Here is a 17,610-nt window from a genome sequence, read left to right on the forward strand (position 1 = left end):
TTTGTTTTTCCTTTTATTTTTTGCTAGGACATTAAATGGAGCTTGTGGAATGATTGTTGCGAAGGCTTCTTTTCTAACGCTGATTGAGATTTAACGCTAGAACGAGAGGGATGACTGACTAGCTTCCCCGTCCTCCCGGCTCTGTTCAAATCATTTAATGTTCTCCTTACTCTATTGCACTGGCTGGCGTCACATATTTTACTGCTTATTAAATTAAACAGTCACATTCAATATTGAAGAAGTTGTTAACATAGCCAAGTTGTAAACTTTGAAACTTCTCTGATCATGCATGCATCGTATAATGTTGAGGGTGCTGTCCTTGGTGTGACATACAGGAAGTAGAGGACCTGTTGTGGAGATTAAACATGTTTATACACTGCTCGACCACGCTCTTGAGGTCAACGAAGTTGGCTAGTCTTTGGGCCACCGAGCATTTGGTTATCAGTATTATAATTTGGCGGATCCCAAGTTTTTGTTTTATGTTTATACATTGTTTTGCCCTTTAAATGCTAAATGTAAATTTAATCTAAATGTAAAACGGTGACATTGCAAATGCTACAGTTCCCTGATTTGTCAATGTAATATAGTTTAACACCTTTTGATAACGAGGCCTCCTAACCAATAGGGAAGCGCAAAGCAATTTTTGCTTGCAGCTTCGAAACATAGCGGAGTAACAAATAAAAAATCCATGTTGAAAGCTTAATAAAGTAAATTATGTTCCAATGATCAACACTAAATGATTGGCCAACACCATTGGCCGTAACTGAAGCTACTGTGATGAATGAGACTGACCTATCCCTTCTTGGAAACTCATTTTTCGTCATATTCAAACCATCTAGTTCTTCCGAGAAGGTTGAGTATAAAAAAAAAGGGAAAACACATAAACATGACCACGTAGGATACGTCCATGGATAAACAAGCTTTTGTGGAACATGAAAATGCCATGGGCCCTATACTAATCCCTGTGGGACACCAGCACTTTGAGCATGAGCAGGAGGGACTGCCAAGAGCCACCATGGACTATGATGAAGAAAGCCAGCACAGTAGCATACATCTCGAGGGTGGAGCACTCTTTTGAGGTGAGAAGCTCGTCCCTTTCTTCCACCTAGCTGACCAGTGATGATGCATCAGATCACGTTTCCATTTGACAGCACACGATCTGTGAACAACATGGAATTCATCACTGGAGATGTAAAGGTGTGAAAAAATACATGTTCTATGGTTTAAGTCAAGTGTTTTTTAGAACTTAATGACAACCGAGCAGAACTCAAGATTAAACTGTTCTTCTCATGGAACACCCCTTATATTGAGCAGAGTGGATTTATTTTGATGTATCTGTATTCGGATCAACACACAGGTCCTCCATACTGATGTGGTGTTAGATATTCTGTGATATTGTGTTGAGATCACAGAATACCAAGGTATATAGGCCTCTGCCATTTTACAAATTATAGTAAACAGCTTACCACTCGGTGAAGGAAAGAATAGTTGTGCAAATCCGTCTTCTGGTATGGATGTTGAATAGATCTGCTGGTTTGTAAGAATATCCCTCTTATCCTGATAGTTTAATATCCTATGTGACATGTAGTGTTTGTAACCACAAGCACTATAAGCTCAGAACAAATGTCCCTATGGGGTCAGAGAATAAAACGGTAATCAGTTTGTATTAATGTTGCACAGTGCAACTTGCACTCACCAATCCAGAGAGGAGCGTTTGCAGACAGTCTGACCTGAGACCAAAGACCTCTATTTGGACTCCTATCGCCACTTTTCCGGAAATGCAACAACCTGCTTGCATTCACATCTGCTCTAGACACATACTAATTGTAATACCAAGCTAAAATGTCTATATTACAATATGTGCACCTTCGTATCCTAGGTACAAATTTAACCTGTAATGGATTGGCTGTCTGGCTTAATTGTTTTGTTAACCTTTTATAAGGTTAATACATAAATCATAAAAAAATAGGGCTAAGAAAAATTTCACCAGCTGCTATCACATGCATAGATCTATCAGAATGTTTAAGAGAGTATCCTATCTGTTTAATATACATATATTTATCTTCAAATAAATATTGTATTATTTAGCTATTGTCCACGACCACTTTGTCCATTGGCGCTTTGTGGATGGCAACATTCCAGTAGTGAATTCATACATGAGTATGTCAACCTTTTCCCTGTCTTTGTTTTGAGTCACGGTCATATTTAATTATTTAGATGAACACGGACCAAGTGTTCGTCAGCCTCCCGGAACGACAACTTCATTAATAAGTTCCCTTATGTTTTCGGAAATCGACAGGGAACTATAACTCATCGCACTACGTTGGGCCCACTAAATCAGCCGGAATAAATGGGGAGCTTCCAGGGGCCGTTTATTCTCCCGCGGTCACTTTCTTTTCACGCAAAAGGCCTCGACGATGAGCGACACGTGCTGCTGCAATGTGGGATCAATATAGTGGAAAGAATTTTGAGATAGTATTCGATTATGTAAAATTATACAACGGGGGGCCTAAATCCAGCGATCGATTATGTAAAAATATACCATTATATTTTATTACGTAGTTGATTATGGGGGGGGGGGGGGGGGGGGGCGGCGGCGGTTGGACGCGGTTGTGTAGAATAAAGTGGGAAAAGTGGGGTTTAAACAAACCTAGTTGATTGGTCCCCTGATGCTAAAATACAAAATATGTATTTTTATGTATGTGCTTGGGAAGTAGAATCTACCGTACAAGCAGAAAACTATGTATACAGGGTCACCAAAATTCAAAGAAGAGAGGGCGACGTTTCACTTATGAAGCCAATGTGCCCCGTTAGAAATGTGACAAGGATATAGGTCTTCCAAAATGGAGATATCATGAATGATTTTTTTTTTGTTTGCTTTAATTGTCTTTTGTGGTCAATAATTTGTAAGCCTTTATATTCTATGCCAAATGTCATATAGTATAAGCAGGATAGGATCCTTTATATCATCATATATTTAATATATTATGCATACATATATATATATATATCAGCATGTATTCATAATTCTCCATCAGCCTTTATATTAAAGTGGTTCGATGTTTTGCTATTACTATATATTATAATAACCAAGTAATAAAATTGTATTCTCAATAAGGTCCATCCGACCAGGAAGTGGGGCGCTGGTGAACCCGTACCCAGAATGCACCGGGCAGCTGTCATGGCTGCGTACTGACTGCAGCACATGTACGGGAATAACACACACATCATCCTTTCAATACGGTCTCTGCTATCATCACCAGTGGTGTACACAGGCCTATTTCCCTCTTAACACATAGCGATTAAAAGACAAATCGTTATCCTAGAAGTGCACCAGTGCCGGCTGGAAAGGAACGATTCAGCGACACACATTGACTATAGAGGGAGAGAGTAAGCGGGAGAGAGAGAAAGGTAAAGAGAGAGAGATAAAGAGAGCGAGAGAGAGAGAGTGAGAGAATGAGAGAGAGAGAGATGCGGGACGTGGAGATAGCGGTCCTGCGTGGGGTGTTAACACCCGGCGAGGAGACGGAGTGGCAGCACAACTCTTCCACCACTGCAGGTAAGAGACACCGGCTCCGTTTGGTCCACCTAATGACCGATTAAACATTCGTTTCATGTATTGTCATTGTTACTGTGCATTCTTCACAGAATTCCGTGTGTTCACGTAGAGCTTCCAAAGTATTTATTTATGTTTTAATACTGAAACGCGAATGCTTCGTTGCTGTCTGTTTCCACGGTCATCGCAACTTGTGTCCATTGCTAGAAACGCTACGCCATGATATTAAGCTTTTGTTAGATGACATAATCAAGCCGGTAATAAACGGACCATAGGATGTCATGCGATTGCGTTGGGACTACTCGACACACACACACACGCACACACACACACACACACACACACACACACACACACACACACACACACACACACACACACACACACACACACACACACACACACACACACACACACACACACACACACACACACACCATGCAGTGATCCACTGTGAAGTTCAAATGCACTCCAAATCGACACCAAATCATCCTCAGTAGCCGTTTTGTGTCTCTAAGGTTAATGATGGTAAATTCGGTGGTGGTCTGGTCAGTCATCGCGGGGTATTGGTACATGTCGGAAGCGTTGTGTATCAATCTATCCCGAATGCGAAAACAATGAACTGATCATATATATTGTCATTATTAGTTGTCATTAGTAAATCTTACTTGAGATGCTTACGTCGTTACGTTTTTCCATTTATTATTTGTAATTTGAAACTTGACAAGTGATATCCTTCAACTCTCCACGAAACAATCATCAGCCCGTCTATCATCTCATCCCGCTGATTCGTGTCGACCAATCGCAGTCGCGTCCGACTGTTATGCGCTAAAATGAAACCAACGAGTCGATGGATGGATGTTTCCTCAGTTGTAACCTTGAAGCAGACGCGCCTCCACCCCCCCCCCCCCCCTCCCCCCCACACCTCCACCACCACCACCCCCTCCTCGCTAAAGATTAATGATTGTAGTGGAGCAGCTCAAACGCACCACCTGGGAAATAAAATATAATGATTCCTTCGTGGGGGAACGAACCCGTATTCGCCTGTAAACATTAAAGCGTGATTGCTTCCATGACTGCGCATCTCAAGTGACCTTGCCAGTAGTGTTTTCAAATTCGAATTTGAAAACATAAACTATTACAACCGTATGGATCCTCTAGTCTAGTGTTATAGTTGATTGTGTTATTTCATTACTCACTAAGTGATAGCCATAAAATGTTCTAGTTGACTGTTATCTGTGAAAATCCAGGGCCGTGGATAGACGTTTTGAGGGGCATCGGCTAGAGCCAATATGAATGGTATTCATACCCCCAGACACTTTGAAAAAAACAACTCTTGCACCAAAACGTAGTTGTACATTGTATAGAATCTACAAATAAATATAACAATACATTTATCATCACAGGCAAACCATAAATACAGGGCATATTAATACCTTATAAGTTACATTTTTGGTTTTCTTTCAAAACACAAGTTTTAGTCATGTTTTCACTTCAGCGTTTGTTTCAAATGGAATATAACGTTCAAGTCAGTTTTAATTAGTGTATTTTCCAATGAAAATAGTTATTGTTGTGTTTTTGTTAGTCAGCCCTTTATATCTACTTCCACATAAAGCATGGCGTTATACTCTAACTGTCCAAGAAGCCACAACATTAACCGTTGCCAAGATGGAGCTCCACCCACCCCCACTCGCCTGGCACACACCTCACACACACACACCTTGCACACACTTCACTCACACACACCCGGCATAGATGACTGGATTGAAGATCAAATAAGACATATTAACATGTAAAAAAAAAAGAACAATTTTCTGTTCACTGCCCCTCTTCAGTCATAATTGCTATCTTACTTGTAAATTAAAAAATATAACTATCTATTGAAGAACCTCATCACTTGACACTTGGCTACGAGATGCTGTGAGGCAATTACACATTTTTGAATGTAACTACTTACCCCATACAGGCAACAACAGGCCACCAATACACACTGAACATTTTTAATTTGCTTTTAATTTAGCTAATGCATGACCTCATGACATTTATTTCATGACTTAAATGGTGAGTTGGAGTTCACTTATGTTGGTTGAGGCCTTCGTAGCTTGTTTGGCAACAAGTTGTACCCAATCTTCTTACAAGCCTGCACCAGTTTTGTGGGTTTATGGCAAGACTAGTGACACTGCTGATCGAATGAGACATTGCCCTTGTATGATTCCGCCATTCTAAAGCCGTCACTTTGCTGTAATAATGGCGACTGTACGAAAGTATGTAATTTATTATTTTGCCTTATTTACTTTTTCTTCCATCATGTTTACATGCATGTTGCATCATCTCATTATGCAGGGTTCCATCAGTCAATCAATAGATCTTCAAGCCAGTCTCTAAACACTTCTCTCCCTGTCTCCCAGGTTTCATCTCTGAAACTGGCTAGAAAACAATTAGAGATTAAAACAAAACCTGGCTTGCAGAACCAATCCAAAGTCTAGGTCTATCTCTAGGTCTAGGCGAGGTCTGTGGGCAGCTGTTTGGTAGGGGGCGAGTTCTCCGAGCGTCTGCTGCTGCAGGACTAGTCAATCAATGGCTTCATGATAGTCTGATGGAGATGGTGACAGCTTTAAACATAACATCCACACCCTTTCTGGTATCAGAGGTGTGATTCAGCAGGCATAGTCTCCTATCTCCTGGCTCTGGATTCTGGCTTCGAGGTTTAGTTGCGGTTCCTGCCTTTCATGATGCAGTTAGGGCGAGTGGAGGACGACATCTTGAGTCCTCTGGCCTGACTGGAAACGTGTTTCCTGTCTCTGGAAACGACTGCGCGTCCTTCTGCTGCTGAGAAGTTCTGTGATTAAAGCCTGCCAGTCGATTCATCTCACAGGACAGCTCTATTACTGAGTGCTGCGTTCCGGGTTCCTCTCTTCATCAAACAACAACATCACTACACGTTGATCTAGTTGTCCTCTCTCTCCCTCCATTGCGGTCGTGCGTGGCGGCCTCTTACTCCCACTTTCCACTCCGTTCCCATTCTTTCTCTCTCCCTTCTATCCTCTCATTACCTTTCTCCATTTATCTTCCGTTTCTCTTTCTCCATCATCCCCCTCTCTTTTCCTCTCGTTTATCATCCCTATTTCTATCCTGTTCTCTCAACCTTTCTCCTATCCGTTTCCCTCTTCTTTAATCGTCTCTTTCTCTCCATACTATCATTGCAGCCCCCCCATCCCCCCCAGGCAGTTAGAACTGGTAACTGTAATATTCCAGCAAATCCTGTCCCTTCTGGCGCCAATAAAAGCGGTTAATTAAAGCTTGTGGGATGGTGATGGTGGAGGTGGTGATGGTGGTAGTGATGGTTGTGATGATGGCGGTGGGGGGCCCTGCTGCATTTATCTGGTGTAGTTTTAATATGCCGGTCAACTTAATGAGGCTGATGAGGGAGATTAATCTGCATGGTGGTGATGAGGAGGCGGAGGTGGTGGTGGTGAGGAGGTAAAAGGGATAGGGAGGAGGTGGTGGGATAGTGAGGTGGAGGTTGTTGGTGAGGAGGAGGTGGTGCTGAGGAGGTGATGGTGACGAGGTGGTGAAGGTAAGGACGGAGGGAGGGGTAGGTTGAGATGGAGAGGAGGAGTTGAGCTGGGGATGGAGGTGAAGAGGTTAACACTGAGGGGACTCCTCCATGCCTGAACTCCTCTTCAACTTACTTGCATTTAAAAAAAAAAAACGTCCAAAATGAATCAGAGGATCGAACCAAGTGTTTTCCCAGCTGGCTTAATGGAAAGCAATGCGTAACTTGTGACTGGTGTAGATGGCCAAGTGTGATTTCAAGAATGATAACGACAAGGATGTGAGCCGTGTTACTGGCTGAATGTGGCCATGTTTTTTAAAATAGTCGTCTACTGAACAAGCTTTTAAAAACGGAGGCCCTCTCACTCTTGTATTGGGGTTCAGTTTGTTCAGCGACCTCCCCCTTAACCTGATTCCCGAGTGTTTCGGATATGACTTTGTGAAACGATGATGAATAAATGATGAATAAATGAATAACACACAGCATCTGCCAGGAGACTCCCTCCCCAGACAGGGCTGTTGCGGTCCAGGCTGTTGATGGTTTTTATTTATGGCTCCCTGACAGAAGTAGGCCCACTGCTGCGCTGTCTCCTGACGGGGGACTACGAGGGGGTACTGCGGAGCCCTGTAATCCGAGAGCTGCTGGGGGGCGAGGCCTGTTGCCATGGCGACAGCATTGAAGCCCACCTGGAGAGACGGCTCCTCGCCTACCTGTCGGATGCCCCCGAGGACAGCCAGTCGGACAGGTAGCATAACACACAATTGAAACGCTTTTATTCTGAAATGCCTGCAAAGCTTTCGAAGCTCACATTGTGAACCAATTTCATTCTGTCTCCAGTACTCGGTAATGCATTTTCATCATTATTGCGCCGCTATATTGAATGCCGCCGCATTTGTTCTAAACGCTTAAAAGCATCAATCACATGGATTTTAAATGTGTTGGTTTTTGTCAAGACCGGATGTGAATACGCGGCAGAACAGAGCTCTCTGTGCCCACAGAGACTGGCCAGTCTTTGATTTCAAAGATGTATTATATTAATTATGGTATATTATATATTCACCTATATTGCAGCATATAATATTGTCTGTCAAATAGAATGCAGATGCTGACATGAGCAGATGCACACATTGTCGTGGCACGTTGTTAAAAGTGCATTTGTTTGTGGAGGCGGGCGGTCAGTCGTATAGTGGCGGCGGCGCTGAACATCACCTGCAGAAGGCTGTTGGGAACTCTAACCTCATCCTGATGGTGTTTGGAGAGAGAGCTGCCTCTGTGTTTTTGAGTGTGTTTTTACGATGTTTTCGAACACCGGCTGGAAGATATAAACCGCAGCAGAGATACAGATCAGGTGTCAGTCGACACGGCAGGCTGTAAAGTAAAGTAAGCTCTGTATCAAGAATCTGTCATCTTTCTCTGAAACACAACCGGCCTCAGATGGATCTGTTAGACCCTCGATACAACCAACCCGGCACACTGATGATATGTAGGGGATGTATGTGTCTGTAGTGAAGGTGTTAGGTAAACAAGTCCATTATACTTGTGTACATTATATGTTTTTGTGTAAAACGAAACACAAACGTACCCCAGAATACTTGAGAGGAATCATTTCTTCTTCCAGTAGTTGATGGTAGCGCTGGCTAGTTGTGTGCGTGTGCTGACAGCAGGGGTGTTTTGTATCCCTTGATCACCTTGGGGGTTGGGGGGGGGGGGGCTTAGCCCAGATAAGGATCAGGAACACCGCTCCTATCCCTGAGTCCCGCGGCTCCCCACGCAATCCGATCTGCCCTCCGAGGGGGCTCGGATCCCAGAGATAGACGTGGAGGATAATACGCCGGGCTGGAACTTTTATTGGCCTCCCGCTGGTGAACACGTAAAAGGGATTCTCATGGCAACGCCAGCGGTGCACTGATAGACGGGAGACGTGTTCATCACGAGATGTCAGCCAATCAGGTCCTTCCTACTCCCTCTCCTCCTTATCCTCCTCATCCTCCTCCTCCCTCTCCTCCTCTTTCCTCATCCTTCTCCTACCCCTCATTCTTCCCCCCCCCCCCCCCCCCACACACACACAATCCTTCCTCTCCTCACCCCCTACTGTCATGAATAAGTAATTTTTAATAAGGAGAGTTTAACATCGCCCTCTTTCCCGCCCCTCTGGGAATGAGTGGGCCTGCATCCGTTTCTCTCTCTCTCTCTCTCTCTCTCTCTCTCTCTCTCTCTCTCTCTCTCTCTCTCTCTCTCTCTCTCTCTCTCTCTCTCTCTCTCTCTTTCTCTTTCTCTCTCTCTCTCTCTTTCTTTCTCTCTCTCTCTCTCTCTCTCTCTCTCTTAGCTCTATTCTGAATCATGTCACATAATGGTGGCAGTTTCCAGTGTTTGGACTCCATCCGTAGAAGCATCTTTCATCTGTGTTTATTTACATAAGAAATGTTCTGACATTTTTGTGGTTATTGCCTCGTCCTCTTCCATTTGGTTGTGTTGCATCCTAATCTGTTGTTCGTATACAACACACATTAGATTGTTAAAATGTTATCTTTGTTAAAAATTGGAACTGGCATTTTGACGGTGGTGTGTAAATAATGAGTTATCATTATTTATCGTAGCTCTTTTGTGTTCATATTGAGTGGCCAGTATATAAACGTGGTTAGGTTGTTAACTCCCGGCCGTAATGCTTCATGAACTTGTTTTGTTCAACTCTGTTTCTGCAACAAAATAGAGAAAGTTGGACCACTGCTGTCAATGTGTTCTCTGAATTGAATCAATGACTCCAAGGGTCCCACTTTTCCTCCAAGTTTTTACAGAACTTGGACTTTGAAGCAGGACTCTTGTATTAGAAAGTGGCCAAGCTTAACGCATTTCCCTTTTCCTAATCTTTTTGGATGAAAGCGTCTGTTGATTAATTATAAAATATTAGAGTTTTTTTCAAACTTTCAGCATTCCTGACCCCCACCCCTTCTCCTTCTTCCTTTCTCCCCCCCAGGGTGGTGGTGGTGTTTGTGCTGGCAGTGGCCTGTCTCCACCTGTTCGCACAGAGCAACTGGACCGGACCCTCACTGAGCCTCAACCTCCCCGACCTGCTGCCCCCCTCCCTGCTGGCCCCCCTAGCACAGGTTAGCCCCGCCCACAACTTCCTGCAGCACACCTGTACCTAGTTCTGTGTGTTTCTGTCTCTCTCTCTACGAGCTCGGACCAGCCGTCCGTACTCTTCCTGGTTCACACCCCCTTCCCCCCAGCTGCCGAGCTTCCAACCTTTTAACACTCCGGTTCAAAGGTCACATTAAGAAAACAACCAAAACGTACATACTCAAATGAAAATAAAATACAGGCCATAGGAAAATTAAACATTCGGCATAATGCATTCAAAACCATTAAACATTTATTAACACCTTTTAACTTAAAGAAAATTAAAGGAAAATTTAGCACAGGGCTACATATGTAATGTTTGATAAATCTCCATCTATCCATCCTTCTCCCTTACTGCTCATCAGTCCTCTAGAGGTCACAGGCTTGTAATTATCGGACCGCTAGGTGACCTTTAGAGGGAGAGCTACGACCTCACGATACTCAGGGACCGGTTTCTGTAATCTCCTCTTCCATCATCTCCTCCTCCTCCCACAACTTCCTCCCCTGCCACCACTCCCTCATCCTCTTCCTTCCCCTCCTCCTCCTCCCCTATCACCTCTCCCTCATCCTCCTCCTATTCCTTCTCCATGTCATCCTCGCCATGCCTCCTCTTCCTTCTCTTCACACCCTAGTTAATCAGCTCCTCTCCCTCCTCTTCACATCCTCCACTATCAGCTCCTCTCCCTCCTCTTCACATCCTCCCCTTCACCTCCTCTCCCTCCTCTTCACATCCTCCACTATCAGCTCCTCTCCCTCCTTTTCACATCCTCCACAATCAGCTCCTCTCCCTCCTCCACCATCAGCTCCTCTCCCTCCTCCACTATCACCTCCTCTCCCTCCTCTTCACAGCCTCCACACTCACCTCCTCTCCCTCCTCTTCACAGCCCCCACAATCACCTCCTCTCCCTCCTCTTCACATCCTCAACAATCACCTCCTCTCCCTCCTCTTCACAGCCTCCACACTCACCTCCTCTCCCTCCTCTTCACATCCTCAACAATCACCTCCTCTCCCTCCTCTTCACATCCTCCACACTCACCTCCTCTCCCTCCTCTTCACATCCTCAACAATCACCTCCTCTCCCTCCTCTTCACAGCCCCCACATCACCTCCTCTCCCTCCTCTTCACAGCCCCCACATCACCTCCTCTCCTTCCCTTTCCTCATCCACACTCTCCTCCTGCGATTATAACTCGTTCCACTGCTCCTCTGTGTCTTAATCAGCTGCTGAAGCACGCGTGCATTTTGTGTTGTGCACTGATGCATGATCACACAAACACACACACACATGTACGTGAACCTGCGGTGCTGTTGACAGAGCGATGAAGGAGAGAGAGAGAAAGAGGGGGAGAGAAAGGGAGACATATGCAGGAGGAATGTCCTGGTTATGAAACGACCCCTGGGGTCCTAATTAGACGAACAGATTCCTCAGCTCTCTCTCTCTTGCTCCTTGCTCTTTCTTTCTCTCTCAAAATTAAATGTAGTTTATTGGTATGAACGCTGAAACAATATTGCCAAAGCATTTGACAAACATAGCACAACAACTACAAATAGTTGCGATCACGTACCGATAATATGTTCCGTGTCTCCGTCTGCCTCTCCCCCAGCCCGAGGCGTTGAGTGATGAGCTCCAGGGAAGCCTGGTTCTGGACGGGGAGGCGGTCTACAGCCTGGTCTCCAACCCCTTCCTCCTCCTCCTGGCCCGGGTCGTCCTCCTCTCCTGCTCTCCAAAGATGGAGCAGCTCCAGGTACGCTCCTCATTACCCAGGATGCAATGCTTTACCCCAGATCCCTCCCCCTGACCCGAGCCACACCAACCCATCATCGGACTATCTGAAGGCTGACCGAGACGTGACCATCTCTGAGTGTGTAATTTATTCATCCCAGACCGGGAATACAACCTCATCTCAAACGGAATTGCTCAGTGATTATACTTAATCTTATACACTAAACATGGCGGTTGCTAGATTAATATCTTATCCTCACCGAAATTGAACTGCAATATAATTGAATACCTAACCCATATCTAAGCTAATCATGTATCTTAATAATTTCCACATAAGAATTTAGTGTTTTACATCTGAATTACACCTCTTACTTTAACCATCCTTAATCTAACATCCAACCATAACTATTTCTAACTGCTTGCAGGTAAATCTGGTACCATTTGTTCACTGCTGATACTGAATACCGGTCCAGCTCTCCACTCCATTACCCGTATAGATCGTATTGATCAAGCAGTAGGTGTAGTTGGTTGTAATTAGTTTGACGTATCGATGAGCAATAGTTGTTGTTCATGAGAAACAAGCAAACATGTAAATTGGTATATAAAACAAATATATATATTGTTATGCCTATAGAACAACCTCTCCCTCACACACACACACACACACACACACACACACACACACACACACACACACACACACACACACACACACACACACACACACACACACACACACACACACACACACACACACACACACTCTGGCCTTAGGGGAACGGGTCAGGCTTTTGTATTCCCTACCAGCGTCTTAATAACAATTTTCTATTTACCTGCACACGGACAGACGCAAATATTCATACCCTGCCTGCGCAGCCCTCATTGTACGACTAACTAAATCAAGAGTAAATACAGTGGACTGTTCCCCCATGGAATGTGTAACGATGTTAGAGTGGCTCCAAATAATGCACACCGTGTGTGCGGGTGCTGGGGCAGAAGCTTGTCCACGACGTTCAGCGGATGGTAATGTAATGCAGCGTTGGTCTGTGGTGCGGAGACCCTCAGGAGACAGAGACAACACACAGAGTCTCTCCTCACTTCCACGGGCCTCCCCAGACACGCTCCCAATACCCAACTAATGGTAATACTGCTGCTGGGAAACACAATAATGGGAATAATATAACACGTCAACACAGAAACGGAATTAATATGGTACGGCATGCCTGCGCATGCATATTATTCACATCTTTCATGGACGGATTTTTTTGGTATCTTTTGTAAAAGTATTCTGCGGTGCTTTTTCTATTGGCAGTGACGTCTCGTGCATAATGAAAAATATTCAGTGTAAAGCGCACAGCTTCTGGCTCCCGAATCTGTTTTACCCAGTGCACAGGGCTTTACATTTAGACACCAAGAAGAGGCAAAATAATAACACAAATAGAGCGGAAGGTAGGAGAACAATAGTAGTGAACGCCAGCTATGCAAACTGTTTACCTGCTTTCCTCCAGCATTACTCAAGATATGAAGAACACCAATCAGAGAAGGGACAATAGGATGGTAACTGTCTCCATGAAACCAGTATGAAGCTAATGCTGGTGATGTCCCAGAAACATGCGAGTATGCATCCGTCACAGTCCAGCAGCCGACCCCCCCCCCCCCCCCCCCCCCCAAGCCCCTCCACACATACACCCTCCACACATACACCCTCCACACATACTCCGTCTCTCTCACTCACTCCCACACTCACTCACACATACATCCCGGCAACGCAGGTCTGTATACGGGCCAACAGAAACGCTAACATGGCTACAACCCCCCTCAACTGGCGACGCCGTCATCGTGTTTTCAGGCCCGTCAGCATCCTCTGTGTTCTGCACGTGCTAGTGTTTTAGCCAACCCTGCGGGATGCCATCAGTCTCAATGCTGCCTGCCCCTCACTGCTTTCTAGTCCACCCCTCCCCCTCCTGGGTATAGGGGTGGTTCATGTTGGTTGATCACTTACATACTGCGTGCACTTATATTACTGTGTATGTATGTTGGTTTATTACTGCTAAGGTTAACAAATACTTACTTAGTGTGTGTGTGTGTGTGTGTGTGTGTGTGTGTGTGTGTGTGTGTGTGTGTGTGTGTGTGTGTGTGTGTGTGTGTGTGTGTGTGTGTGTGTGTGTGTGTGTGTGTGTGTGTAGCTGCTCCCTTGGTGGACCCTGCGCTACGTGAAACTCCACCAGCAGTTGCTGGACGAGCGCTCCCCACAGCTCAACAGCCTGGGCCAGAGTAGCATGGACACAGGTCAGGACACACACACACACACACACTCACACTCACACTCACACTCACACTCATTCACACTCACACATGCAATCCTATTGTCATTAATATTTGGGAGCGTCATCTGAATCAGAAAGCGCTGCTTCAGTCTTTCTCTTTTCACGGCCCACTTCCCCCCTCGCGCTTCATCCTGTTGGTCTCAGGTTGTCGTCCATCACGCTGAAGCTGGAGACACCGCCATCCGTCTCTCAAGTCGCCCCGGAGCCTCGGCGCCGCATCCCCGTTGCCTAATCACTTTTTTCCCTTTACAGTGTCGACTTCATCGCCTCTCGAACACAGCTCGTATCTCAAAGTGTTTCCCGACTTTCATTCATCAGCCTGTCGGAGGACGGGTTTGAAATCCACTGGAAGTGTCGTCGATTGAAACGGCTTGTTTCATTTTCAAACAAGAACGCGTGTCTCTCTTTTACCACAAGACCGCCGAACGGGATTCATTGGTCTCTTGGATCTTCGTTATCGCGATAAAGAGTCGAACGGGTCAATCGGTCGCCCGCGTGTATTCAACCCTTCCTACTCGCTCCCCTGCCACTGCTCATAGGAACCTAATATAATCTGGGAGAAGCGTCCACCGTGAGTGGTGCTTTACGATGAATCGGTTATTCAGCAGGCCGCTGTGAGTGAGCCGGGCTGTGACTCACCGGTGTGTGTGTGCTTTGTATTCACGGCTCCAAACACCAGATCCCTCCCCTCAGAAGAGCGTGTCTTTTATCCTCCGACAGCCACTTTGCCAGGGAAAACATTTTTAATATTCACACGCTGGTGGTGGACCTGCTGACCCCTTTTATCTGGGGAAGGAAAGAGATTGAAAATTATAAATGAGGAAAAAATGGCTGAAAGAGTGATTTTTTAAAGTGTAGCTGGTGAGGGTGCAGACGAATGGTAATGAGGGGTGAAGAGGGAGCGATGGAGCTGGAGAGAGATGGAGGGGAGGCTGCCTCCCAGTCAGACAGATTACGTTCAGAAAGCCTCCCTCCATCCAGGTAGTGTCTCCCTCGAGCTCAAAGCGAGGGTTCAGTTCACCTCCTATTTGTAGCGAGATACAAACGAGAACTAAAATCACTTAGTTTTGACAGCGCAAAGCGCATGGAGCATGAATGTAACAAGGCTGCATCATTTGTGCTCCCTTCAAGTAGAGTTAAAGTCTATTTGGTACACGAGAAGACTAAAACATTATTTTGCTTCCGTCCCGTCACGCCCGTGCGCTTTGTGTTTCACCCGGGAATCGCTGCGGTTCTGCATGACACCTCTGGATTCGGAAGTCTCCCCCTGGGGAAATGGGAACGTTGTTGTATCCCATTGTTTATATTTAGAAGCGTGAATGTTGGATTAATTGATTCTGGCGTTGGCCGTATCTAATGAGCCTCCCCGTCCCATCTCCTCCTGACGGTGCTGAATCGTTTCGCTGCGTCTACGGCCGTGGTGGTTGACTCCCTGGGGACACTCACACACGTGCACTCATGCGTGCACACACGCACACACACGAAAAGAAACAACTGATAAACAATTGTTGATTTGCCTGATCGTTTTTTGGATCTAGTTCACCACAATCGAACCATAAGAGAAATTTTACATTTACGTTACATTTATATTATATTTATGCTGAAAGTCCAGCAACATTTCTTCAACGTTCTTCTCTGGGGAACACCAGTCCAACCTACCTCCAACGCAACGGTAGGCTAAGGACAGCATGCTCTTTCTCTCTCTCTTTCTCAACCTATGGGAGTGAGTGAGTGAGCGAGCTAGACAAAGAGCTCTGAAAGCGAGAGCCCCACCACCACCACCACCACCTCCTTCTCGTTCTCCTCCTCCTCCTTCGTCCAGGCTTACCTTTCTTATGTTTAGCCGCTGGCTCACATTCTGCCGTTGATGGCACCGCTTGTCTTTCCGCTGGACTTAATGTGGTGATGACTCCAACTTTCACTTGGCTGCCTGACGAGGGGCAGGATGCATGGGATGTTTAGTATTCAGCCTGCCAGACGCCACGGTTCTATTGGCAGGTTGGATTGCAAGTCTTCGAAGGTTTCATCTCCACTCGAACGTTCTACCTCAGAGTGGTTTTTCTCAATCAGCAACGGTCCGACCGGTCGATGCTGAGTTTCGCGTCGGGTTGCTTTCCCTTAATTATTTTGCTAACTTTTCTTTTCCCCAGTGCTGAAATGCGAGTCCTTGTTCTCGGACCAGTGCTTCAGGGACCTGGCCATCCAGTTTCACCTGGAGTGCATGTACACCAGCCTCTTCTACTGGGAGTACCAGCAGGCCAGGGAGCACGTTGAGAAGGCCAAGGAGCTGACCGGCCTGGAGTTCAGCACCACCGGTAGGCTCGGGCCGGGTTTAGGGGTTATGGATAGCAATTATGAGGTTCCAGAATTTGTCTGTGCATTTGAATTAATTAAATGAAACGATTGGAGATAACTAGTCCTTAGCGGCTTGAGAAAATTCAATATACAGTCACTATTTAGTGGGGGAAACTCAAATACATGTTGTTGCCATTTCCGTGCACAGAAAGTATGCTGTAGGAATGAAAACCATTGGGGTTTCTTAATCTAAATTAGCCTGGTAGGCAAATTTAGATTAAGTGTCAATTGAAGCTGATTGGTTAAGCTTACTATATGCATTAAGAACAAATGAAATTCCGGTTTGTAAAACTCCTTGAAGACGCTTTATGTAGCTCAAGGGGGGTATCCTGCATAAATTAATGATCAGGTGATCAATGGATGCCCAATTGCTATCAGACTAGGCAAAGTTTGTCATTGTTAAAGTACGGTGCGTTTGCTTGTGGGCAGGTGCCCTGGGGAAGCGAACCCATTTCCAGCACAGTTTCCTGGCCCAGCTCATTCTGGAGGTGAAGAGGAAAGAGGAGTTGGACGGACCTGAGTCGGATCGCTCAGTCTGCCCGGTGCTCCCACCGACGCCTGTATCCAGTCTGCCCAAGGTACCTCCATCCATCCATGCATTTATCCATACATACAAATGCATCCATAATCCATAATTGGAATAAATTTCCCCATTTCATGCTGAAACAATGTGACATATCATGGATCGTTTTTAGAATTCAATTTCAAGCCAAATATAACAGATTCTGAATTTTTATTACAGATTTTATAGTATCACATTATTTTATTTCTTATAACGTTGTGCATTATTAGGTGTTGACCGGCTTCATGCCTAGCAGCCGTAGTAGTAGCAGTAGTGCATTTAAGCCTGATTCTCATTGGGCTTCAGACAGCGCTCTCATTTCTGGATATGTTATCCCAGCGGTGGATGAAAAGATTTGCCACCGTAAAGGCTCAAGGGCTAGAAGGACAAACACCACCCTGTTAGGGACAAGTAC

At 45.4% G+C, this 17,610-nt stretch overlaps 1 protein-coding gene across 1 annotated transcript in view; it reads left to right on the plus strand.

Annotated features, from left to right (window-relative positions):
• The first annotated feature begins 3,159 nt into the window (after window positions 1-3,159).
• The window catches only part of ttc27 (tetratricopeptide repeat domain 27), a 62,184-nt gene continuing 47,733 nt past the window's right edge, over window positions 3,160-17,610 (plus strand). The window contains exons 1-7 of the mRNA XM_056609471.1: window positions 3,160-3,559; window positions 7,677-7,857; window positions 10,087-10,216; window positions 11,833-11,973; window positions 14,138-14,240; window positions 16,429-16,593; window positions 17,063-17,211. Coding sequence (XP_056465446.1) covers window positions 3,457-3,559; window positions 7,677-7,857; window positions 10,087-10,216; window positions 11,833-11,973; window positions 14,138-14,240; window positions 16,429-16,593; window positions 17,063-17,211 — 972 coding nt within the window. The 5' untranslated portion in view covers window positions 3,160-3,456. The remainder of the gene's footprint in view (window positions 3,560-7,676; window positions 7,858-10,086; window positions 10,217-11,832; window positions 11,974-14,137; window positions 14,241-16,428; window positions 16,594-17,062; window positions 17,212-17,610) is intronic.

The sequence above is a fragment of the Gadus chalcogrammus genome, chromosome 15, assembly GCF_026213295.1.
Source record: "Gadus chalcogrammus isolate NIFS_2021 chromosome 15, NIFS_Gcha_1.0, whole genome shotgun sequence".
Lineage (NCBI taxonomy): Eukaryota > Metazoa > Chordata > Actinopteri > Gadiformes > Gadidae > Gadus > Gadus chalcogrammus.